The sequence below is a fragment of the Excalfactoria chinensis genome, chromosome 16 (assembly GCF_039878825.1).
Source record: "Excalfactoria chinensis isolate bCotChi1 chromosome 16, bCotChi1.hap2, whole genome shotgun sequence".
NCBI lineage: Eukaryota > Metazoa > Chordata > Aves > Galliformes > Phasianidae > Excalfactoria > Excalfactoria chinensis.
Window position 1 is genome coordinate 11,656,109 of NC_092840.1, and position 26,135 is coordinate 11,682,243.

A 26,135-nucleotide genomic window follows, 5' to 3' on the forward strand; every position below is an offset into this window, starting at 1 on the left:
TTCTAACATATGTGTAATAGGCTATACACTAAAAACAAGAAGGAGGAAAAAAATGGGGGTGGGGGGGAATAGTCAGATACGTTTACTAGTTTCCTCTGTGTGTATCATTTGAAGTTGCTTGAATGTAACAAATTATGCATAGCTGAATTTTAGTCCATACTACGAAGATGTGTTACTGTGTCTGAACTCATGTCTTACTGAAATCACTCAGACACTGTACTGTGCCCTATTGGGGTGTAGCAAGTGTGCCATCCAACATTTCAAAGAGAAACTACTGCCTTTACTTGGGTTATATATAAATGCTCTCTATGTGAATCCGGTCTTTCCCGAAAGAAGGTTTTACAGTTGTTGGTGGTGTTTTTCGTTGTTGGTTTGATTTCTGATATGTGGAAATTATCTGAAATATTTTGCTGCCTAATAGCTTTTGTGAAGTGATGGTGTTTGTTAAATGACTAAATAGAAAATATAGCCACTGCATTCTGAAAAGATAAACCTTTATAGGCATTTTTAGAAGCATAATGTTATATGGAGGAGGTGTATTGGGTTTAACTGTGAAATATATTGAGCTTGTTAGATATATATATCTATATAGATAGATATATATATCTATGTATATAGATATAGATAGATATACAGGACTTTACCTCTATGCCACCCAAGTATATCATTTGCTTTTTCTTTTATTTAAATGTTAAAATGGACTGTAATTTAGAAGATTGAATTAAAGAAGTGGTAAGCTGGTTAATAAAGATGCTTATTATTAATGGAGAGATTTTGCATTTTCCCCCCCCCCTTCCTTTTTTTTTTTTTTTTTTTTTTTTTTTTTAATTACAACTTCAGATATTTCCTTCCTGTAGTAAAATCCATTAAATTCCTCAATCTATTCTGTAAATTTTGAGTAAAAATGGAAATTAGTTTGGAGCTGGTGGGTTTTGTTTCCTGAGCATAAAAAGAAGACATTACTTAACTCTTGAGTAGATTTTCTTAGATAGTGAAAGTGGAATGCAGATAAGCATTCGTTTATGTAAAATCTTTACTTGCAAAGAGGAAATAGTCCAAGATGTTACCTGAGGAGTAATCTTGCCATAGTTCCTGGTGTTATCAAGAATACAATAAACTGTATGCAGGAAGAAGACAAGTAGGGTAGGAGTAGGACAAAAATAACTGTACCATCTTGAAAACTTAAAGGGGTCCTGTATGGTCCCAAATTTTGTGATGGTGAAAGTTTTCAGCTGTCCTCATTGCTGTCCTCCTTGGCATCTTAATTCTAGATGATCTTTCATTTTCCTGTGTATTGATAGTAAATCTATTCATTCTTTTAATGATTAACAATCATTTGCCAATGGTGAGTTCTGCCTGCATGACAGTACTCTTAAAAGCTGCTAGATTTTCTATTGCCTGGAAAAAACTTTTGCTTGGCTTCAGTGTGTCTCATAGCCTTCACAGCTAATATTGAATTGAGTTCAAATAATGTGAGCACTAAAATCTGGCTTGCTTACCCTGGGATTTGAGCCTTAGATTTCTCTTAGAATATGTGTCTAACGCTAGAATTTGTTTGCATCTATGAAATATCCATCTGCTATACAGGGATTGATGGGTAGTATGATTGAATGTGTTTGCCTTCAGAAATTACCTTGTGTGAGATAACATAGAAGGATGGTAATGCAGTCTGTGTTTGGCTTCCAGCAGGCTCCCCAGTAACATCAGTTCAAATTTACTGCATACAACACTCACAAGGACAGTCTTTATTACCCTGTTTTCACCATTGTCTTCTGTTTGGATTGGCCAATCTGTTTGTATTTTTGCCCACTGATCCTCTTGAGTGATGATGACAGGATGTTCCTTTCCTCTTTGAGTGATGTCTAAGCAGAAAAGCAGCTAAGAAACCCAGCAAGTGATGTACAAACATCACCCCGCAGGGATGGTGACTCTGATGCCTCCCAAGGCAGCCTGTTCCAACATACTACCACTTCTTCTGAGTATTTCCTAATTCTTCCTCCAGCGGGACCTGTGTCCCCGTGCCATCTGCTCAGGGCTTTCCCAGCACCTGCAGCCCTCTAGATTCCCCCTTAGGCTGCGTGGGGTGCCCCCCACTTGAGAGGTCTCCAATGGGGATCAAGGTTTTAAATATCAGAAAGCTCTGATTTACGGCTTGCGACGGACTCTCAATCCTCAGTTACTCCACAGATTTCCAGTTCGCGATGTCATATCGTGGAAAGATCTGTGTTTCCACTTCAAAGCTCAGCGGCGGGGGCTCCACAACACACCCGACAGCCACCCTTCAGCTCCTGGCAGCTCCTCGCCCTCCTCGTCAGCGGCGGCGGATAGCGCTGACCGCAGAGCAGCGCCGTTACCGGCCCCTGCCGCGAATAGAGTGGCGGAGTGAGGAGTGAACGGGACAGACCCCCGCCCGTTTCCGCCGTACGGAGCCGGGGAGGGGGCTGAGTCACGGGGCGCTGCGGAAGAATATTGCACTTTGACAATCCAGAACGGAGGACCCCCCAGTCCTAGCAGCTGTTTCCCCGCTGCTCAGAGGGAGCCATGGGGATGGAAAGGACGTGGTGGGCTGACGGGCAGGCGAGAGGCGAGGGAGAGAGAGAGAGAGGAGCGGGAGAGGAGACGCGGCGGAACGGGACTATTTGAGAAGACCCTGGCAGAGCTTGAGAGGAGCGGAGTGATCCCACCGTCGGAGTGAGCGGCCCCGCGAGGCAGACAAGGGCGGCGGGGCGCCTTCTCTGTGCGGGTAGTGCGCTTGCGTCGTTCCTCGTTTCCATCTCTTCCCCGCCACCCCTTCTCCGTGCTGTGTGTGGGGTGCAGCGGTGCCTTCTCATCCGCTTTACTTCCATCTCTTGCCCCTCGCGCCCCTCCCCGCCCCCGAGGAGCTCTCCTCCAGCCATGGCTCAGATCCTGCCCATTCGCTTTCAGGAGCATTTCCAGGTGAGCTCAAGGGAAGAGGGAACACGGGGAAGGGGCTGTTCCCTTCTGTCCCTCCATGCGCCTCGGAGAGGGGCGGCCGTGGCCTAGTCTGGGGTGGGGGGAGCTGTGTGGTGCGGGGCTGCGGAGCGCAGCGCCCCCGTCCACCGCCGGGCGCTGTTTGTGCAGAGTCACTCGGGGCCGCTCCGGGAGGGGTGAACGGCTCCCTCTGCTTCTGAGTCGTCTCTCGGGGTTTGCGGGCCTTTACTCTTCTCCACAGCAACCGTCAGCCTCTGGATTTCGGGAAGCCCTGTGGCTGCAGGCTGGGGGTCGGGTTCCTCGGGGGCCTCTGCCTCCCTTCCAGACATAACGATATGGAAAAGGGAAAGAGCCCTTCCTCAAAATGACACAGTTCTGTTCCTGATGGTCTATGAGTAGCCATCGGTGCTGGAAGAGGTCTGTCACTAATGGATGCCGTGCAGCCAAACCGGTTTCTCTGTTCCTTCATAATCTGGTGCTAAGGAAGGGTTGGAAAAGGAGTGGGGGAACAGTAGCCTGCAAGCATGCAGTGTAAGGCAGGAATTAAAGGAATCTGCTAAATGAATGAGGGAACAGGAAGTAGAGTTGGCAAGTCATCCTGCCTTCTCTGCACAGCCTCCTTCTGTCAAAGCAGTCTTCCATCTCAAAGTATGAACTGTGGCCCCATCATCTAGGAGACTTGGTTCTGTTGCAGGCCTTGCAGCTCAGGAAATAGCCATTGCCTGCTCTAGCTCCTTCTTGGGGAGGGTTTTTGGGTGACTGTGAGAACTGCCCTGGTCATTCTGGGAGGAGAACAAAATGACTGGGCAAGCAGGTTCCAGAAGTATCTGCTCTGTGCCAGTGGGAGCACGCACCTGCCTCCTCTCAGGAGGTTGAGAGTTTGATATGGTGAAGAATTACTCCTCCTCTCCCCTTAACTCTACAGGATAGCAGTGATTGCTGTAATACAATTAATTCATGGCAGCTACAGGGCAGCTGTCTGAGTAAGAAATTGGGGATTGGGACATTTTTTATGTCAGTCTCGCCTTAGGAAGAAACATTTGGTTCTCACAACTTAAAGCTAGCAGATGTCACTGATCCTGATGGTTGTTTTTGGCTGTGCAGTGACAGTGAGTGGAAGTTATGCTTAATGTTATAGGTACAGTGTCTTGCTTTGCAAATTACACAGCTGTTTTTGAGGACTAGTTTTGTCTTGCAGCACTGTCCGTGTGAATATTAGAGCACTTCTGGTTTGAGTCAGGGGCTAGTAGCTTCCCCAGGGAGCCCTACTGAAGTCAGATGCTATTTTTTGCCACCACCTGCTTTTGCTCCTAAATGTTTTGATATTACTGGGAGGACTGAGCCTGTGCTGGAGGGAGACTGCACAGGGGAGCATGGGAAACCTTAGGACCATGCCACTGTGTGGAACTGGATTGTTCTGTGGGAGCAAATTGGGAAGTACCCTGTGCATGGTAGGGAGAATCTTTGAATGGATCATCTAATTGTGTCATCATTGGCACAGAGGAACATGTTTGTATAAGGAGTGGCTCTTTTTTAAGACAAAAGTGTAATTGCAGCTGTAACTAAACCCTGTGGTCCTGTGGTCTTGCATGCTTCAGCTGATGTGTGCTTCCTTGATGTCCTGTGCCTGTCAAGATGGGAGCAACAGCAGGAGGGCTGACAGTGTGGAGACATGTTGTCCAACAGCTATATACAGTTGGGCATGTTGTTTTAGCTTTATATAGCCACACAAGCTACATAAATGCTTTAAGAAATCGCTACGATGTTCTTAGTTTGTGTTATGATTTAAATGATATGTTGATATGTTCTTACAGAGCTGCTAGTAGGTAGTGCTTAATATTCAGATACCTGTAGCCTCTGTCCAAGCTTTACTCTTTTGTAGTGGGATTGAAATGACTGTTGATTGAAACCTCTGGAAAGTGTTTCCACTAGAGCTGTGTGGTGCTAAGCTGAAGTGGGATATTTTCTGAACCCCAGAGAGATTTTGAATTCATCAAGCTATGTGAGCTCCAGCATTTAACTGATGATATGTCCCAAGTTTTTCTTATATAGTACTAAGCAGACAGTAAGTTAGTCTTAAGAACTTACTGAGAGAGAAAGGGGCTGAGTTTGAAGACTTTGTATCAGTGTTTGAGTTGGTCTTTGCTGGCTCGGTCTAGATCACTGTTTTTCTGCAGAAAGAGAGTTGCACTAGAAAGATCATTGTTTAGTAAAATTCTCATATAAAAGCATCAGTAAACTGGAATGGGAAAAGATTATTGAATTTCAGATGAATAGTCAGATTCCATCCTACCTGTGGCATTTAAATAATATATCCCTGGGTAATTTTTTATCATTACAGGAGTTATCAGTATCTTAACATTCTTAAAATTATGTTTGGTGGGCAGTGATCTAATCTAGCCTGTAGATATATTAGATATGTGTTATTTGAGTCATTCAGCATGATAGTGAAGAAGCAATGCTGGCTGAATATTCCTTTCTTATGATTGTAAAGGGTATCTGTTCCTGTTCTTATGTGTAGTCATAATGAACATGCTTGTTGAACTGCTTCCATGGAGTACGTGCCCTCTGATAAGGGTGCTTACTGTTGTGCTGATGGAAGTAAATCTGCAGTGCTTTCAAATTGCTAAAATAGGAAGCTGTTTTTTACTAACTGAGGCATTACTTACATGACCATCCTTTAGGAAGTACTAATATTTTTGCCTTAAGAAGTTTACTGACTAGCCTAGTAAGAGGCAGCAATAGTCACACAACATGTATAGTTAGTTTCTGGAACTTTCTGTAGATATTATAGCAGTTAGAACTGGAAGTTATGCCAGAATTTGAGGCAAAAACTTATTCCTTAGTAAATATATCTTAAGTATTTTGGTTCTTCAGTAGGGACCAGATTTTGAAGAGGTTAAGCTTGGGTTTAAAGCTGAACTTGAGCTAGACTAACACCTCAAGATTCTCCCTGTACAGAGCGAGTGTCAAGTGGCTGTTATGAAGACTGTGACAAGCTGGAGCACAGTGTCTGAGAAGAGTCATTGGAGAGGCTGTGCTTCTACTTCGGTGCTCTGAGTTAGGGTTAATTAAATTAAAAGCTTGGTTGTCCTATGGTTAAATCACTTGTGACACTTCACTTTATCAGTCTTTCGTCATAGGTTATATTTTGGTAGATGAACTGAGATCGTGCCTAACACTGAAGTATGAATATGTACTTTTCAATGAGAGGATGTTTTCAAGTCTAGAGCATATAACCAAGAACACTGAATCTCAGGGACTATCGCTTATCCTCCTTGTTCAGGGTCATAGATGACTTGTCTACAATTTATGTGTTTATTGGGTAACAAAGTTTCTGTATTACTTGAATCTTCATAATGTGGAAACATTTTCCCTTACTGATACAGAAACCTGTAATAGCTACATGCTCCCTGGATAGTTCTTGAGGCTCTAGTCACAAGTTGCTTCTGATATTTTAGTGTCTAAACTTTGATAACCTTTTGGCATGAATGGCACCTACTTCTGTTTAGTAGCTTGTATAGGAGTATGTACCTGTAAACTGAGGAGACAGCTGAATGGGTCTTGATTATTGTGCTGACATGTTCGTTCCACCTCCAGATATCTTCTTACACATGCATACATTTAGCTTGTATCGCATTACTGGAGCTTGTGTATGTCAAGATTAGCAACTACTAAGCTGAATATCTCTTCTTCAGAAAGCTGAAGAGAAAATGATTCCTGAGTTTTTTCTTGGATGCAGCTCCTTGGGTTTGTCACAGTTACTGTTGCATGTAGTTTACAACCATACGAAGTTGCCGCATGAGGCACAGCTAAATCTGAGATATCGCAGACCAGCTGAAAAGCTGAACCACCTTCGCTACTGCCTCTCCTTGCTAACTGACACTGGAAATGGGTGGAAACAAAGTTAACACAGAAGGATGAAAGTGGGAAATCTAGGCATCTACTCAGTGATACAGAATGACTTGAAGTTGCCTTAAGAATAGATACTTTGTCATGTGCCTGAACTCAAGCGATGTTTGATTTGACCATGAATGGGGAGGAGGGGTCTGTGCTGAAATCCCTGCTTGTTCTGTTTGTCTAAGTGATGTGACTTTTTGGGCAAGGAAAGATGGAATAAGTGGTTATTGTAATATGTTTTTTCTTAGTTTGCAATAGAAGAATTAAGTTCAGAGAAGCTGGATGAACAAGTCTATTTATAAAATTAGGCCACTGAAAATAGTGCTGAACTGTACTATTTGTGCAAACAGTTGCACTGCATTCCTACGAAAGCTATGAGATAACCTGGGAACTTTAGTGCTGGTTTCTTTGAGACCATGGGAGAAGAAGGAAGAGGTTGGATAGCAGAAGCAGCTGCGATTTAAAACTAAACAAAAAAAAAAACCAAAAACACCTACAAAATAACAACAGCAGCAAACAAAACACGCAAAAACATAAACAAAAAAGGTAAATTTGGTATGACTGTAACTTAGGAGTTCCTATTGTCTCATGACAGCTTTGTTTTGACTATGTCTAGAGGTTTATCTGAAACTTGAATCAGCAAATATCACTATGGTAGCATATCATATTTAGGTTGATGTAACAGAAAGGTATATTTTAACAAGTCATGGTAGCTGTTAGCTGGTAAAAAGAGTCAGAAGTAGCATAAATGTTGTATAAACACAAGCTAGGACTGTAATTCCAATGCACTTGGAGGTTATTCTGTGCTTCAAGGGAAGTAGCTGGTGCTAGACCAGTCTCAAAGGAAAGGAAGAGGCATCTGAGTTATTCTAAACTGAAGTGGGAATGCCTGAACCTGCTAGTCACAGAATTGCCAAGGCTGGAAAAGACCACCAGAATCATCCACTCCAATCATCCACCTATCAACCGTGTCCCTCAGTACAACATCTAAATGTTTCTTGAACACCTCCAGGGTTGGTGGCTTGGCTATCACCTCTTCCAGCTCCTTCAGCACCCTCAGGTGGATCCCATCTCACCTCATGGACTTGTTTCAGCCCAGGTGGAGCAGTGGGTCTCTAGCAGTTTCCACCTGAATCAAGAGGGTTTTATTCTGCTCCCCATCTGAGTCTTCCAGGTCAGGAGGGTAGGGTACCCTGAGGATAACTGGTCTGGCTTTTAAAGACAGATGTAAAGAAGGCATTGCTAATCACGCGGTTTGTCTCCAGATGAAAATAAGAGCTGGCTTACATCTTGGTTTTTAGTCCTCTCAGTACTATGAAGCTAGAACATGGTATTCTAGCTTTGCCAAGGTAGACATGGTGAGGTCTCTGCAATGAAAGACAGGCCCTGGAGTGAAGTATGTTTTTCATCTAGCTATTGCTTTCTCAGCTTTCCTTTTCCTAAAGAGATGATGTGGAGTTGAAGGTTGTGAGGGAGGATCAAGGACTTAAGTCTGCTTCTCTAATTGTACTGTAAGTGCTGTAGATGTTGTGGTTAGGTATTTCTGGCATCTTCAGGCAATTGCTTGGGAAGGAACTCAGCATTACAACCTAACGTTGGTATGCTTGTTACGGTATGTTTGAGCAGAGAAGCTGAGGTAAAACCTGTGAAGAGAAGTGGTACTAACCTGATATTTACCAGTTCCTGAATATACTCAGATCAATGTAACAGTCTGCATTAGGCTGTGGTAATTGAACTACCGGTGCTCCCTTAAATGTCATGAGAATACTGCAATATTGATTCCATCTAGAGGGAGAAGGAAATGATGAGATGAGATACCAGGAGGGGATCTTATATGTAGGGACTTAAGTTAGACAGATAAATCTTCATGATAAGGATAATAAAGCACCATTCTCTCTTTCTAGCTCCAAAATTTGGGCATTAACCCAGCAAACATTGGATTCAGCACCCTAACAATGGAATCTGACAAGTTCATTTGCATCAGGGAGAAAGTGGGAGAGCAGGCACAAGTAGTAATAATTGACATAAGTGATCCAACAACACCCATCAGACGTCCAATTTCTGCTGAAAGTGCCATCATGAATCCAGCCTCTAAAGTAATTGCACTAAAAGGTGAGTAACCCTCTATTCTTGTAATGTGAAACCTACTATTTAGCTTCATTACTGCTTGTCTATGCTCTGAAGCATAAGAGCTGTGTAAGATTTATATGAAGAAAGTATAGTGAAATGTCTTGCCTGAGCTTGCATGCTATATTTTGTTTGTGAATATTTCAGTAATCTTCTAATACTGAATTACATCAATCAGACAGCTATAATTTGATATCTCAGTGCTGCTACACAAATCAGATTTTCCTCAAGTAGTATGCTTAGATAGTTTTTTAACTACACCTTGTAGTTAGTGAGAATGTCTTTGCTTGCCAGTTGTTGGTTGGAATGCCACGTAAGTGTCTGTAAAGACTCTGCTTCGGGGCTGGAGGAAGTTAGGGGTTGGGAAGGGTTTCTGTTTTTGTACAAGTCAAGAATCGAAGGACACTTGGGTGTGATGTGGCACCAACCCTGCCTTTACGTTCACCAGAATACCAGTCTAAGCAGAATTGTAAGTAGGCAAGCTACAGGGTGGCTATTACAGTAATTGATCAATGACGTTTCTTGGGTTTTGTCATACCAGCTGGGAAAACACTTCAGATCTTTAACATTGAGATGAAAAGCAAAATGAAAGCCCATACCATGGCAGAGGAGGTGATATTCTGGAAATGGATATCTGTGAATACAGTTGCCTTGGTGACAGAGACAGCAGTCTACCACTGGAGCATGGAGGGAGAATCTCAGCCCCAAAAGATGTTTGACAGGCATGCTAGTCTTGCAGGCTGTCAAATCATCAATTATAGAACTGATGAGCATCAAAAATGGCTGTTGCTGATAGGAATTTCAGCACAGGTAAGATACCTGGAATTATCCTGAGCAATTTTGCAGTGTGATAACTTTGTTCTGCTTTTCTTCACTTATAGCTGCTATAATTTCTTAACTTTAGTTTCTGTACTTCAAAGCTTCAAAAATACCTGTTTTGAAGAATAACCTGTCCTTTAACATGATTAAAACATTGGAGGAGGGGATGAGAGGCAGTTGTCTCTTTTTAGTTAACTGTCCCTAAGGTCTTGTTCTATAAATATTTGAAATGTTATCCTCTGAAAGCTGACTTTTTTCCTTTTTCCTCCAGCAAAATCGTGTGGTTGGTGCAATGCAGCTGTACTCTGTTGATAGGAAAGTCTCCCAACCTATAGAGGGCCATGCAGCAGCTTTTGCAGAGTTCAAAATAGAGGGAAATGCCAAACCTTCCACCCTCTTTTGTTTTGCTGTGAGGAGTCCTGCAGGAGGCAAGGTAATGTTTACAACCATTTTCTTGTTTTGGTATAGCGTAACTCATTACTAGTAGAACTACAGCAATTGCATTGTTCAGCTGACATAGAACAGTATACGTATATATGAACTGTATACGTAATTTATTCAGTTGGTATGCATATGCTTTATTTAAGTGGAATAGAATCAAACATAGATGTAATAAGAGCTGAGATCAAGGTTTTCAAGCATCAAGTTATGCTCACATTATGTTTTGTGTAATGAAATCAAGTCATCAAGCAGCCTTTTGTGTCTAGAATCTAGTATAGAAGATACTAGATAAGCCTTAGCACCGTGCGTAGGTTTGCGTCTGACTGGTAGGTTCAACAACTGTTCAATATCCTACAACATTTGTTAGCAGTCTGTGTAGGGCAGAGGTCACGTTACAATTTTTTTATTCTTTCTATTCTTGTATTATACAAATTGTTGATAAATTGGCAAATCTCACTCAAAACACCTGGAACAGGTTGAGTGTCTTGAAATAGGAATATACAGTATGCTTTTATAGAAACATATTATTTAGCTTTTCCTGGTATTCGCATTATTAAGTTTTGGAGAACTTATTCTTTTTCCTCTCATAAAAATCTGGAGCACAGTTCCCCCGTGTATTTCTTCAGGACTGGACAGATATTTAGCAGCCAAGTGTGACAGATGACTTCATGAGCTTATCTGAAGATTGAAACCTCTTTCATGTGACTGGACTTGCCAGCAATCTTGACACATAGTCTTTTTCTTCTTAGCTTCACGTAATTGAAGTGGGTCAACCATCTACTGGGAATCAGCCATTTGTTAAGAAGGCTGTTGATGTGTTTTTCCCACCCGAGGCACAGACAGACTTTCCTGTGGCAATGCAGGTAAATGCTTGACCAAAGAATCAAATTGGTGTAATAGTCTGGCAAGTAGCAGGCATCTGTAATTTTAAAAAAAAAACAACCACCAAACCACATTTTCTACAGTTGCTTTGCTGTTGTTCTTTCTAGCTTTGGAAATGGTGTTCATGAATTTATGGGAGGCTTACTAGACGCTAAAACAGTAACTCTCACACAAATACATAGACTATATTTATCTGAATATGTGATCTTTGGTTGCGTTAAAAAAAAAAAAAAAAGACAAAAAAAAGCTACAAAAAAACCCACCTGTTTGCCTTCTGGTAGGATGTCTCTGACATTGGTTGAATCTCTCTTGAACAGGTAAAAAGTTTGACAAGCTTCTGCTCTGTCTTAATAACAGCAGTTTGAAAGCAACTAGATACCAAGTATTGAAAGCAGTTTGTCAGAATAGTAGTACTCGTGAGTTCTTGACTAATCTGATAACACTCGTTGATAGCAGAATAATTCTGGTTTTTTGTTGTTGTTGTTGTTGTTATTGTTGTTGTTTTTGTTTTTTTTCAAGGCTATTGAACTGTCTACTGAGGGTCAGGGTTTTAGATGTGAGTATTACAATGCCTGAGGTAACTGATTGTGAAAGTGGCATTTCATCTACAGTAAATGTCATAAGACAAATGGAATGGAGAGCCCTATATTAGTCTACCTCCTGTAGTAGCAACACAAAAAAAAGATACCTTAGGATATTAATGGGGAATTTTTTAGGAAAAGAACATGACTGGTTACTTCAACAGACCAAACTTTGCTTAGCATATGAAAAACAAACCATCTTGGCGCATACAACTGCTGTCCAATCTTAGACCAGCTTTGTGAATAAACCAAGAGAAGTCTTAACAAACTGAGGTAAACAATGCAAACTGTATGTGTGACAGGCTTTGTGGGCTCTGAGGACTTGGTCCAATGTGGAAATACTTCAGTCTAAATACAGTCTTGGCTTGAAAGCCTCCTTGACTTTGAGACTTGACAGCTAAACAGTAGTCCTCAGCAGCTGGTTTAGGTTCTGCTAGTGCTTTTGTCGGTTCTTGCTGGAAAACAGTGAGATTATCACACAGGATTTCTGAAAAGAAACTTGTACTGGCATATCTGACCTGAATACTAGTTATGCCCAAAGTATATCCCTCATCCTCGCTCATCCTTTGCTGCACGTGAATCTTAATTTTCCTTCAGCCTATGTTCAGTAGAGGTATGGCTCTGAATGGCCAGGAGAGCTATCCATCACTCTGAATTTGTAATGAAGAAGCCTGAAGCTGTATTTGTTCCTAGTGTTAGTGCAAAGGCGTGTCACTGCAGTACTGTCTTGTGACTAGGCTAAAGGCAGTTGCTTTAACTGTCACTGTGTTAGTCTATACTAGTTAAATATTATCTTTTCACAGATTGGAATTAAGCACGGTGTTATCTACCTGATCACAAAGTATGGATATATTCATATGTATGATTTGGAGTCTGGAGTTTGCATCTACATGAACCGTATTAGTGCTGACACTATTTTCGTCACAGCTTCTCATGAACCTACCTCAGGCATTATTGGTGTCAACAAAAAAGGACAGGTAACTAATCCAGCAGTCTGTTTTTAACTCTTCTAAGGCTGAGATGGAATGTAAGTAAACCTGATGAATGACTTGATGCAACAAACATAATTGAAGGGATCGAGTAACTACTTGATTTTTATTCATTTTTAAATCTCTCCTAGCACAGACTGCTTGAGAAGGAGAAACTGACTACTGACTTGTTTTCTTTTTGTATAATGCTTCTGCTTCACTGACAGGCTGAATAGATATTCAGTTGTTGTTTTATTTACAGTAGTTGGGGAAAGGACAGTAATTCTTAGATACGCCTTTTATCCTTTTCAGGTGCTTTCTGTATGTGTTGAGGAAGACAACATTGTGAACTATGCTACAAATGTTCTCCAGAATCCTGACTTGGGTCTGCGTATGGCTATACGTAGTAATCTTGCTGGTGCAGAGGAATTATTTGCCAGAAAGTTTAATACACTGTTTGCTCAAGGAAGCTATGCAGATGCTGCTAAAGTAGCTGCATCTGCACCAAAGGTGAGTTATTCTAAGGGTAGAGGTTAGGAGCCATCTGGATTGCCTTAGCTTAGTTGACTTGCTTAGGTCACTTTCACTTCAGCACTGAAGAGCTAAAATGCTTCAATACTAACCTAAGTTGTCTGTAGTTCACTTCATTGTTCTGTCTAATATATTCTCCTGTATACCATCGAGGAGCATCTGCCATGCTTTTCCAACACAGTCTTGACTTTGCTGTGGGCACTAACTTCTTGCTAGAAGATATTTGGTTTAGGATTGATTAAAATCTCTACCCTGAAAGATTAAGAATAAATTCTTCAGTGTATAGCTGAGCTTAACACCTGCTTTGGTTTTTTGTGGTTGTTGTTTTTTCCTCTAAGGCTATTCAGCTTTCGCATATTAAATGTTACTTCTCTGTATCATGTGCCTTTATAGGGAATTCTACGTACCAGTGACACAATCAGGAAGTTTCAGAGTGTGCCAGCTCAGCCAGGCCATGCCTCTCCCCTGCTCCAGTACTTTGGAATATTGCTTGATCAAGGACAGCTGAACAAGTATGAGTCTTTAGAGCTCTGTCGACCTGTTCTGCAACAAGGCCGCAAGCAGCTTCTGGAGAAATGGCTGAAGGAAGACAAGGTAGGCTTGATCTTGATGCTGACTTAACTGCTACAAGGCAGCAGAATTGTGTTAATAGCTCTTTTGTTCATATTACACATATGAATACTTGTGTTTGACAAAATATCACTTGTCTTCAGCTGGAGTGTTCAGAGGAGCTGGGAGACTTGGTGAAGACAGCTGACCCAACCCTTGCACTTAGTGTCTATCTTCGTGCTAATGTGCCAAACAAAGTGATTCAGTGCTTTGCTGAAACTGGTCAATTCCAGAAGATAGTACTGTATGCTAAAAAGGTAAAGGTGCTTATCACAAGCTGCTGGACTCTATCTTATGTTTAGCATGTACATTTTCAAATTACATCAAATTTGATTTCTCTTACTCAAAAACAGGATAAGTAGCAAAGATTAAGAAATAGCAGGATTCATAGTATGTGACTAAGGTCTAATGATATGATCTATGACAGTTTAAATCAGAACCTCCAGCATTCTGTATACTATCAAATTATGAACTGGCTTAAGCTTATAATAAAAAATGACTCTTCCTAAATTGTTAAGGCAGGGAATTTTTTATTTTATTTTTATTTTTTTGACAGAATTACAAAGTGGTTTGTGTGATGTGCACTTAAAAATTTAGGACTGTGTATGATAATGCCTTGAGACTCTTGATTTGTTTCTACTAATTTTGTGAGCCAACAAGAAAATTGCCCTAGAGTAAGTTCAGTTACTAAATAAGCAAATACTGAGTTTGTGTTAATGTGCAAACAACACTTTTGTCTGAGAATTCTTGGGAGATGGCGAATGGGTGTGACAAGCTGCATTGTGGCTCATGGCACACTACAGATTTTGAAGGCTTAAAATATTTAATTCTTCCCAGACATGCATGACTGTTTCTGAAATGTCTAGGTTGGCTATACCCCAGACTGGATCTTCTTGCTGAGAACTGTGATGAGAGTCAGTCCTGAGCAGGGCCTGCAGTTCGCTCAGATGCTGGTACAGGATGAGGAGCCACTGGCTAACATTAACCAGGTGATGCCTACAACAAGAGCACTGGTCTCTTTCTAGACAGAGGTAATAGCATAGTACCATCTTGGGAACTGGTAAGGCCAGTTCAGATCTTTAGTTGGCTTGTTTTGAAAAGGGACTAAACTAGTCAAGTTTGGTTTCCATTAGAGGCAAGTGTTCTTCTAAAGTTCTTGTGCAAGCTGGCTTATTATGTTAATCTTGATCCTGAGTCTACCACAGCCTTAGTCTAAGCAATGAAAAATGTTACTGTCAGTTTAGAAAGCTCCTTCTGCTGACTCTATTAGAGTGTATGTGAACTCTTACCGTAGCAGAGAATTTATAGGAAGATGAGCAGATAGACAAACCTAAAATGAGCACTGGCTCACAGAGGCCACTTTATTGCCTAACAATTTAATCACAACTTCTGTTATTAAATAAGTTATTTAGAAAAAAGATTAACTTTTTTTTACAGAAGAGAAGGGATAGGCTTTGTTTGCTTTGTTAAAACTAAATAGTTGGTGGCAAAATCTGGCATAATAGGTCGAAGTAATGCACACCTTAAGTTCTAGAGAAAAATAAATGTAAAATTTTTGTCATCTTTAGTATCTTATGATTAAAAAAGGAAATATAGCATATTAAGTGCTGGGATGAGCTGCCTTTCTAGACAGGCTATTAGTGTGTACAGGTAAACATAAAACGTATATACAGACTCCCTTTTCTAACTTGATAATTCTCAACAGATTGTGGATGTGTTCATGGAGAGCAGTCTTATTCAGCAATGCACATCCTTTCTGTTGGATGCTTTGAAAAATAACCGCCCAGCCGAAGGCCACCTTCAGACTCGTCTGCTGGAAATGAATTTGATTCATGCCCCACAGGTAAGGCTCTTAACCTTATTCCTCCAAAAAATGAAGGAGAAAAATCAGAAGGCTTGTACTGATAGTCTGTATCTGAAGTTCTTAAAACAACCTGATGTCTGCAACTGATGTCATCATATACTTAACCAAAATGAAAGACTGCTATGTCTTTTCAACAACTTTTAGTCTGAGCTATTGTGGTTTTCTCGCAGCCTACATATGAAATCTAATCTCCTAGGTTGCAGATGCCATCCTTGGAAACCAAATGTTTACACACTATGATCGTGCTCATATTGCCCAGTTATGTGAAAAAGCAGGCTTGCTCCAGCGAGCTTTGGAACACTACACTGATCTCTATGATATTAAACGTGCTGTTGTTCATACTCATCTCTTGAATCCTGAGGTAAGTCTGCGCAAATGAAAGCATGAGGTTCTGTAGGTGAAGTGACCACTGCTTATCACTTCAGTAGCTACTAAAATTCCTGCAGCAGCTTTAAAACGTTTTATAGGTACCTAAGCAGCATGTGTAACTGTAACTCAGTAATGTTTATCCAATTAATTGTTAGACCTCAGTCTATACTTTTGATGGCTTAAGTTTGCCCTCAGTTTCCTGTGTGGGTGTTTCAAATCTTCCAAGCTGCATTTTTGCTTTAGTTGTAAATGATGTGTCTGTTAGTCTGTTTCATTTCAAGTCTTTGGTCTTAGTGCATGAAAGATTTACCTACAGTAGCTGGGGTAGAAACTCTGGCTAGTTGTCACATTTTTAAAAATTGGCTGAATCCTCTATAACTTACTGAGTAAAGCTTCTTTCTCTTCACAGTGGCTTGTGAATTTCTTTGGCTCTCTCTCTGTTGAAGACTCTGTAGAATGCTTGCGTGCTATGCTATCAGCCAACATTAGGCAAAACCTACAACTCTGTGTGCAGGTTGCTTCTAAGTACCATGAGCAGCTTGGCACCCAGTCTCTTGTGGAGCTTTTTGAATCTTTCAAAAGCTATGAAGGTACAGTATTAAAAGGAAGAGCTTCTTTGGAAGCAGATATTAAGGACCCCAGCTTTTATGGGAAAGATGCTTTCACTTGGCTGGATCCTAGAATGCGTTTATTCAAGTGCATTCTTGGGATAATTTTATTCTAGAAAGTTTTTTTAAACCCTCTCTGAGAGAAAGGAAGATCTGGAAGGAGGAGGAAAAAATCCCACAAAGCTGGTTTTCTTGCAGTTAAATGAAAACTACTCTCAGCAATGTTGAACAAAGTTATAAGATGAAGTTCATAAGTCTTATTCACTTGTCCTTCCAACTATATTAAAAATGTAACTCTTTCTAGGACTGTTCTATTTCTTGGGTTCCATTGTAAACTTCAGCCAGGATCCAGATGTTCACTTCAAGTATATCCAGGCAGCTTGCAAGACTGGCCAGATAAAGGAAGTAGAAAGAATTTGCCGTGAAAGTAACTGCTATAACCCAGAACGGGTGAAGAACTTTCTGAAGGTAAATTCTCTGTATAATAAATCAGTCTCTGGAGAGTAACAGTACTTAAGCCTTTTAAAGGTAGGAGAGTAACAACTCAAGTTCTAGCTGACATGGCCATAAATAGTCTACTATGTAAGAAGAATAGGAATCCAGTTCTTTTCCAGGCATACAGAAGCTCCTTCTGGGCTATCTCTGGAAAAACCACAGTTCCTGTAAAATTAACCCTTATAATCATAGAGCTGTAGAATCAGTAAGGTTGGAAAAGACCAGAAAGTTCATCTAGTCCATCCATCAACCTTCCCTCATGCCTACATATTGTTCTCTCATCAGTTGCTTTCATGCTGTTGAATTGGCATGATCCAAAACCTGTCCATTTAAACAGATGGACTGCTGCATACCAGCCTTCATGCCTTTTGTTTGCTAGTTTAGACACAGGTCCAGTGTCTGAGCTTTGAAAGCATCTCAGTCCCACTAGTCTCCTCCTTCAACTGGTGTACAGAGATCAAGTTGGGTACAAGCTATCTTCACCTCACAGTAGACGGATCAGTGTTGGCAGAAGGAAGTAATATGCTGAAGTATTCAGCTGAAACTTTAGCAAAGGCATTGATTTGACACAGCTTAGTAAAACAGGAGTCAACTGTCATAATGCTTTGCATACTTTGTAACTGGTAAAGTGGGATTTTAATGCCTTTTAATTTTTGCATGATGTTCTTGGACCAGTAATGGTCTTCTGAATGGATATGTGAATAGATAGTCCTGCTGAAGCTAGGGATGTAGCCCTAATATATAGCTTGTTGAAGAGCTTAAATTTTAAACTCAATTGCTAGATTGACCATGTGATTTTTTTCATAGTGGTTAACTTGCTTTTGAAGTTAATTGTCTGCTTGGCAGTCTTAAATTTGAATGTTTTGTGATTTCTAGTGCTAGAAATCACAATTATGCCCATTTTGCTATACTGCTTTGAAAATGCTTTAACAAATGGTGAGTGCTTTCTCACATTTTTTTTCCCCACACAAAATATAGGAGGCCAAGCTGACAGACCAGCTTCCTCTGATCATTGTCTGTGATCGATTTGACTTTGTTCATGACCTGGTGCTCTACTTATATCGCAATAGCCTGCAGAAGTATATAGAGATCTATGTACAGAAGGTAAGGAGAATGCGCTTTTAAGCTCCTGTTTTTTCCTTCCTTCTGAGAAATTTAACCTTTTGGTTTATTACTCGTGGAATTATAGAATGGCTTAGGTTGTAGGGGACTTTAAAGATCACCTAGTTCCAGCTCCTGTAGCATCAGCAGCACTGGATCAGACTGTCCAGGAACCCATCTGATATGTCCTTGAATGCCTCCAGAAGCAGGACATCCGCTGTCTTGCTGGGCAACCTGTTCCAGCATCTCAACATCCACTTAATAAAAAATGTCTTCCTAACATCTAACCTAAATCTCTCCCCGATTAGTTTAAAGCCATTCCCCTTTGTCCTATCACTATCAGACCATGTAAAAGGTGTGTCCCCCTCCTGCTTGTAATCTCCCTTCAGGTACTGAAAGGATGCAATGAGGTCTTCCCATTACCTTCTCTTCTCCAAGCTAAACAAACCCAAAATTAAAGCAGATCTGGATGCATATTTCATGCTCACACTTCTTACGCAGTTGCTTTTTATTGAACAGAGTTTTTCTAGATTTCATGTAAAAATGCATTAGTAACTTAAAATTCACTGCTCTTAAGGCATAGTTTAAAACTTTAACTAGAACTTTGTGTGGAAGACTGGGGATGAGTTATTAATATTGCTAATAACTGATTTTAATAGTGGTGACTTATTCTAGGTGAACCCCAGCCGCATACCAGCAGTGGTTGGAGGGCTTCTTGATGTGGATTGTTCTGAAGATGTCATTAAGAACTTGATTATGGTGGTTAGAGGACAGTTCTCAACAGATGATCTGGTGGCTGAAGTGGAAAAAAGAAATCGGTAATGCAAATACACCTGTAAACACCATTCACAGGCTTTCCTGACCCTGGTATATACCCAAGTTGGATGCAGCTTTTTTTAATGATTCAATATTAATATTGGTGGTTTGTGTGCATGTGCGCATGTGTGTATATTTATAGAGAAACAGCTTAGATTTGCTAGCAAGTCTCCTGGTTGTGTGAGCAATGTAGGATTGCCCAACAGTACTGCATGATGAATAATACAGCATTTGAACTCTAAATTTTCTGTACAGCTATCCATGAGGTGTGCCTTTGGAGTAAATCTAGATAAAATTGTCTTCATGGTGTGATTTTTAGCACACAGCACCTTGTCTAATTAGTTTATAGTACCTGTAAAATGGAAAAAAAAAAAAAAAAAAAAAGATTTTAAGTGTTAAAAGCCACTTAATAGAAGTTGAAAAGAAAGATGACAATACTCAGTGGCACCTGCAGGCTTCTCTTATGTTTAATTAAAGATCAAATGTGGCTAGATATTGATACCTGTCAGGCTTCCTCAGTCCAACTTACAAACCTCAAATGTTTGTTTCTTCATAGGCTTAAATTGCTGTTGCCATGGCTTGAATCAAGGATTCACGAAGGCTGTGAAGAACCTGCAACTCATAATGCCTTGGCCAAAATCTACATTGACAGTAATAATAATCCAGAGCGGTTCCTTCGTGAGAATCCATACTATGACAGTCGTGTAGTTGGCAAATACTGTGAAAAGAGAGACCCTCATCTGGCCTGTGTTGCATATGAGAGGGGCCAGTGTGATCTGGAACTCATAAAGGTTAGCAAAACTACATTTATAAACATGTTGAAGAATGTACTTGCTGCCTGAAGTGGAAGCTGAGTTAGCTATTTGTCTAACGTTTGCAGAATCCTGTCTTACAGTCTCATTCAGGATTTGAGGTAGACATGATTCTTCTACATGGAGGCAGTAACATCATAACAAGGAAGTATAATGCTCTATGTCCTAGCTAAAATTATGTAATTATAGATTTAAGGTACCATTCATGTTTTTCTTCCACAAACTGCTCAAAATTAGATTGAGTTTGCTGGGCCCAGCTGATAAGTATGACAGCTGTTAAATCTTTGTTAACTTTAGGGGGTGTTGCTTGATTGCTTTGAGCCTTGAGCACTTGATCAGCAGAAGGGGGATAAGTTGCTACTAATTTAACACTACCGGAGGAAGAAGAGTTTCCCTGAAATTTCAGTTTGAAACTAGAAAGGGGGATGTAGTTTTCCTTTGCTGTGGTTGACCCACAGAGAGCTGCTCTGATGCACAGCTAGAACAAGGAAGAATAAACGTTGACAGTTGAACTGCAAGGACCAGTTCAGATAGCATTCCTCTCCTGTCTAAAGCTTACTGATCCTTCAAACCTCCCTTAGAAGTTCAGGATCAAGTGAAATTCATACGGTTCTCCAGACAGGTAGTGTCTCATACTGAGCACTGGAACTAGAGACCACTATGAAAGAAAGCGTTCTCCTACCTGCACTTCTATGATATTATGTGCAAAGATTGTCAGCTGTGTAGGGGTAAGAACTGACTTGTTTTTACCCTGTTTAAAAAAGGAAATAAACATTATTCCTGGACAGGGCTTATACTGTGGGAGTTAGAATGGTGGTATTATCTAGTCATTCTTTGAAAAGAGGGAACTTCCCTGTCTAAAGCAACCATTTTTGAAGTGATACCTTCACTGTATCTCCATCTCTGTATCTGTGAAGTTAAAATGCATAGCTGGCTGTATTCAGCTTGTTTCTTAATTGAGGATACAAAGGTGGCTCTGAATTGTTTTGATGGGAAATGTTGCTAGGATAAGTTTTAACTTTCTGGATATGTATGAAAACTCTTCCTTCTGTAAGAACTAGATATCAAACATTGCACTTTCCTGGATAAAGGCTCAAATCCTGTAACTAGGCAATTCATAAATGTATACTGAAAAATAAAAGTGAGCTACCACTCATTTTCTTACAGCAAAGTTCTTGAAATATAAAGAGCTAATTCTGGTACTAACAAAATATGGCCAGTTGGTAGAAAATAGTGAATAGGCCTTCAGGTTTCTACTCTTCCAGCTGAGAATATAAACTAGCGACACTAATAGGATTATAATTCACTGTTACTTGTTGGATTTCTGTAGGAGATTCCACATTTATTCACATTATCAAGGGAAACCAAGCCACTTGCTACTCTGAACATTTCTAGGGTAAAACTAATGACACCAAATATGTAACCTATTTCTGGTTTTAAACACAAGCACCGTTTCTCAGCTCACTATTAACACTGCCCAAGTAAGTGACTCCCTTTCTAGATTTAAATTTTAAAGTTCTTCAGGCTTCTGCAGGTCTTCACTTCAAACAGAAGCAGATAATTACTGTGAAGATACTGTCACAGTATTTGTATGTTGGGCAAAACCAAGAGAAGCTATAGAAATTCTTCTGGAGACCTTCTCCATGTTCTCCATGTGCTTTCCAGATCAAAGGTTGGGTAAGAACTTCGTGGCATTAGCATCGGTCAGCAGCTAGTTCTAGTCAGTCTTTTAGAATGTCTGACTCATAGCTAGTTAAACCTGTCTTGAGGGTAAGTATCACAATATTAATTCTAATAGTAGCATCTTCTCCTTCAGGTATGCAACGAGAACTCACTATTTAAGAGTGAGGCTCGTTATCTAGTACGCAGGAAGGACCCTGAACTCTGGGCAAATGTTCTAGAAGAAAACAACCCATTCAGGCGCCAGCTTATTGACCAGGTATGTTGCAAAGGACAGGTTTTGTCAGTATAAGAATTACTCAGGCCCACTATGAAACAGCCTTCTCCCACTAGGTCCCCTGAGGCCTCATATCAAGTGTACAGAAGTTTGAGAGTTTGAGTGTCAGGTATTAGCTCAGAACTTCATGGTCAGGAAACTCAGTAAGATACTGTTCTGTCCTATCAAGTGATGCGCCTTTAGTACATTTGCTCTCTGTGCACTCTGAAAATGTGACTTTAATAGCCATATCCACTTCAGAAGTAGCTCTTTCTTGCTGAGGATGACAGTTCTGAAACCTTACTTTGTTGCTCACTGAAATAAGTTGGTAAGAATCTCATTTGGGAAAGACTTTATACTCTCCCACCTTCAAATCCAGGTTGTCCAAACAGCTTTATCAGAGACACAGGATCCAGAGGAGGTTTCTGTCACTGTGAAAGCTTTCATGACTGCAGACCTGCCAAATGAATTAATTGAGTTACTGGAAAAAATTGTCTTGGATAATTCTGTATTCAGTGAACACAGGTAAGAAGAGAGCTTTTCCCCCTGCAAATTTAGCACATATGGTATGCAAGTTTAGGTTGTGAAATAATCCAAGTTATTTGTGGGTTTCTTGGATCTAAGACCCAAACACTCCTAAATGTGCATTGTCAAGTGAAAAAGCAGAATTTGAGGCATTATGTGTTTTAAATAGAGAGCTTGTTCATACTATTCAATTTGCAGTGATGTTTTGAAAGAAAACAGCACCAGGGCTGGCAAGCCATTTCTTTTGCAAGGCAAATATCAATAATCATCAATCTGGGGATGAACGGTTGTTGCTATCAACAGCAAGCAGCTATATGTAGCTTTTGTTGCATGCACAATACGTGTCACTTGAGTATGTGCTATGCACTGCCTATGCTTTTTGTTCACCAAAGGAATCTCCAGAATCTGCTGATCCTGACTGCCATTAAGGCTGATCGCACTCGTGTAATGGAATACATTAATCGACTGGATAACTACGATGCCCCAGATATTGCAAACATTGCCATCAGTAATGAGCTGTATGAAGAAGCCTTTGCTATATTCAGGAAATTCGATGTTAATACTTCAGCAGTTCAGGTGAGGTGATTACTCCATCAAGTTATCATCATCTATTGCTAGAATGCTAGCAATAGAAAGAATGGGAAGAAGTATATTGTTATTGATCCTCCCAGAGCAACTGTAACTTAAATCTCTGAGATGTAACAGTATGGTTCCTATATGATAACAAATTGTAAGGAGAAGTGGGAATATGCACAAAGAAGAACAAGTTCACAGTAATAATCTCAGATGCATATCTGTTCAAAGTAATTAAGAATGTTTTTGTGTTGTGCTACTTGCTTGTGTGTGTGCTGTGTTTGATTCTCAGTGGGTACCTCAGAACCTTACACCTGAAGGGGGTAGGAAAACTGAATACTATCAGGTGTTATCTTCAGGCCAGCATACTGATTTCAAAGCAGAAGAGAAATGATAGCAGCAGTTTTATTCTTACTGCCTCTACTAGATAGAAACAGCCTTTTCTAAAAGCAGTTAGCTTTGCATTGCTTGCTTAAAACAACCTGTATACTTGAAGGTCAATGTAAGGCTTTGATTTTTTTTTTTTTAATTTATTTTTATTTTTTAATTTTTCCTTTAACTTGCAACTTTGACTTCAAACAGGTGCTGATTGAGTACATTGGGAATTTAGACCGTGCTTATGAATTTGCAGAGAGATGTAATGAGCCATCTGTATGGAGCCAGCTTGCCAAAGCACAGTTGCAGAAAGATTTGGTAAAAGAAGCCATTGACTCCTATATAAAGGCAGATGATCCGTCTGCCTACATGGAAGTTGTTCAAGCAGCTAATAGAAACGGTAAGCCAAATCATCCTCAAGCTTAAGAATGCTAAGGTATGAATTGGGTTGTTTCATCTGCCTTAAGCAGTGAGGATTCTTGAGATTTGCAAATTATGTTTCAGGGTAAACTGGATCAGCTAAACTATAGATTAGTGAGATTCCTGTCAAAAAGCTTGTCTGTATTGCTACATCGAAGAGACCTTTGTGTAGAGATATTTTGGACAGTTATGGCCTAATCACAGCCAAGTATAACGTATCAATTTAGCTGTATTGATGGCAGAATTGATGGCTGTGTGAAAGTGGCCCATTGTTTAAGAATAACTTATCTCAAGTGTGGATTGTTTAGTATCATGGGGTATTGTAGTGAGAACTGTTCCTAACTCCTAACGTGGGCAAGGGGAGCTATACAGAATAACTAAATAGAGGTCATTAAATATTTTTTCTTTCTTCAAGATAACTGGGAGGACTTAGTCAAGTTCTTGCAGATGGCCAGGAAGAAGGCTAGAGAGTCTTATGTAGAGACAGAACTTATTTTTGCTTTTGCAAAAACTAATCGTCTCTCAGAACTGGAGGAATTTATAAGCAGCCCTAATAATGCCCATATACAGCAGGTATGCCTTGTTCACTGTTCCCACATCTGACTTGCTGCTTAGCTGACTTGACTCTTGCTGTTAGCTCTGTTTACTCTGAACTTCTAATCCAGGTTGGAGATCGTTGTTATGAAGAGGGTATGTATGAAGCAGCAAAACTACTCTATAACAATGTATCTAACTTTGCTCGCTTGGCATCTACCTTGGTGCACCTTGGAGAGTATCAGGCAGCAGTGGACAGTGGTCGCAAAGCCAACAGCACAAGGACTTGGAAGGAGGTAACTTAAAACTTGTGTTTTTTGTTTATAGAATGCGTTTTAATATTGCTTTTGAGCATAACTGGACTCCTTTGCTCTGTCAGTAATGTGGGAATTAAAGAACAGTTGATTCGTGTCCATCTACAATGATCTCTGGTAGTGGCTAGCTAACCGTTTCTGGCTACAGAGCATGTCTGTATCTTATCAGCTATCACTTCACCAGAATTATAAAGCTAGATGTTAGAACATTGTGAAATGGATGGCACAGATTTAATTTTAGAACAGTCATAGTAATTCCTGTTTGGAACTGGAGTAAGCCTTGAGTTTGGTAAGGCTTTCTTAATCAACTTTGTTCTTTGATATGAGGAACTGAAGTATGCATTTATTATTTGCACCTCTCATTGCAGGTATGTTTTGCCTGTGTGGATGGAAGAGAATTCCGCTTGGCACAGATATGTGGCTTGCATATAGTCATCCATGCTGATGAACTTGAAGAGCTGATTAGTTACTATCAGGTTAGATCACTGTTAATGCCCTAGAAAATTTATACAGCTTACTTATATCTGCTAATAAAATAGCAGTGAGTCTGATCTTTAATGACTGCAGAAGTGAACTGAGTACATTTTTTTCCATTTCCAGTTGTAATTTTTTTAATAGTAAATGTAAGGATGGTAGTTTTCAGTTTCCCATCTTTTACTATTCTACTACCTCACTGGAGTAGCGTCTTAGAAAACTAATTCAGGGAGGAAAGTTTGTTGAATTAAGCTTTTAAGTATTTGGCCATGAATTTTCAATTAATCCTTACTTTTCTTAATATCTAGGATCGTGGCTACTTTGAAGAACTGATTGCCCTTCTGGAAGCTGCTTTGGGCTTAGAGCGTGCTCACATGGGAATGTTTACTGAACTTGCTATCTTATACTCCAAATTTAAGCCTCAGAAAATGAAGGAACATCTGGAGCTCTTCTGGTCAAGAGTTAATATTCCAAAGGTATTCAGCAACTACGTTGCAAGCAAAGTTAGGAAGATGACAGAGAATACAGGTGAGGAAAGGAGGATGTCAGTGAATCAGACTATTTTCTTCTTTTATCAGGTGCTCAGAGCTGCAGAACAGGCTCATCTCTGGGCAGAACTTGTATTCCTCTATGACAAATACGAGGAGTATGACAATGCAGTAATTACTATGATGAATCATCCTACTGATGCCTGGAAGGAAGGACAGTTTAAAGACATAATTGCCAAGGTAAGTGTTCTGTTTTCAGCTGGGACAGTCTGGTATGACTAGTTAAATGAATTGAGGTGCTGAAAGATGCTTTCAGAACTGTGGCAAAATTGCACAACCGAATCCCCTTTTAGAAAGAAAGACTTGCTTATGCTACTATTTCCCTGTTTTCCTGCTGTAGTTAAAACAAAACTTTTTTTTTTTTTTTTTTTTTTTTTTTTTTTTTTTTTTTTTATAAACACACGTTAATCTAAGCTTGTGTCCTTTGTTTTATGTTGCACCTCACATCCTGTTGAGTAACATTAAGTAGGACAATGCTTTCAGGGTCTGTTCAGGATTATAGATCACAGGCAGGAGGTATAACCTCCTTAGTTTCTTTGACCTGAGCACTGTCTTCATCTG

At 40.2% G+C, this 26,135-nt stretch overlaps 1 protein-coding gene across 2 annotated transcripts in view; it reads left to right on the plus strand.

The window, feature by feature from the left end:
* The first annotated feature begins 2,676 nt into the window (after positions 1–2,676).
* The window catches only part of LOC140259678 (clathrin heavy chain 1-like), a 31,698-nt gene continuing 8,239 nt past the window's right edge, over positions 2,677–26,135 (plus strand). Inside the window, exons 1-26 of one of the 2 annotated variants that reach the window (XM_072351223.1) lie at positions 2,677–2,937; positions 8,757–8,964; positions 9,521–9,789; positions 10,070–10,231; positions 10,989–11,102; positions 12,506–12,679; positions 12,983–13,180; positions 13,595–13,795; positions 13,915–14,067; positions 14,677–14,799; positions 15,516–15,653; positions 15,871–16,035; positions 16,453–16,633; positions 16,956–17,119; positions 18,125–18,250; positions 18,923–19,065; positions 19,620–19,854; positions 21,692–21,814; positions 22,191–22,336; positions 22,729–22,912; positions 23,492–23,684; positions 24,120–24,277; positions 24,370–24,534; positions 24,921–25,028; positions 25,335–25,502; positions 25,605–25,754. In XM_072351223.1, the coding sequence (XP_072207324.1) occupies positions 2,896–2,937; positions 8,757–8,964; positions 9,521–9,789; positions 10,070–10,231; positions 10,989–11,102; positions 12,506–12,679; positions 12,983–13,180; positions 13,595–13,795; positions 13,915–14,067; positions 14,677–14,799; positions 15,516–15,653; positions 15,871–16,035; positions 16,453–16,633; positions 16,956–17,119; positions 18,125–18,250; positions 18,923–19,065; positions 19,620–19,854; positions 21,692–21,814; positions 22,191–22,336; positions 22,729–22,912; positions 23,492–23,684; positions 24,120–24,277; positions 24,370–24,534; positions 24,921–25,028; positions 25,335–25,502; positions 25,605–25,754 (4,191 nt within the window). In that variant the 5' untranslated portion in view covers positions 2,677–2,895. The remainder of the gene's footprint in view (positions 2,938–8,756; positions 8,965–9,520; positions 9,790–10,069; positions 10,232–10,988; positions 11,103–12,505; positions 12,680–12,982; positions 13,181–13,594; positions 13,796–13,914; positions 14,068–14,676; positions 14,800–15,515; positions 15,654–15,870; positions 16,036–16,452; positions 16,634–16,955; positions 17,120–18,124; positions 18,251–18,922; positions 19,066–19,619; positions 19,855–21,691; positions 21,815–22,190; positions 22,337–22,728; positions 22,913–23,491; positions 23,685–24,119; positions 24,278–24,369; positions 24,535–24,920; positions 25,029–25,334; positions 25,503–25,604; positions 25,755–26,135) is intronic. The other variant, XM_072351222.1, reaches the window with a different exon arrangement.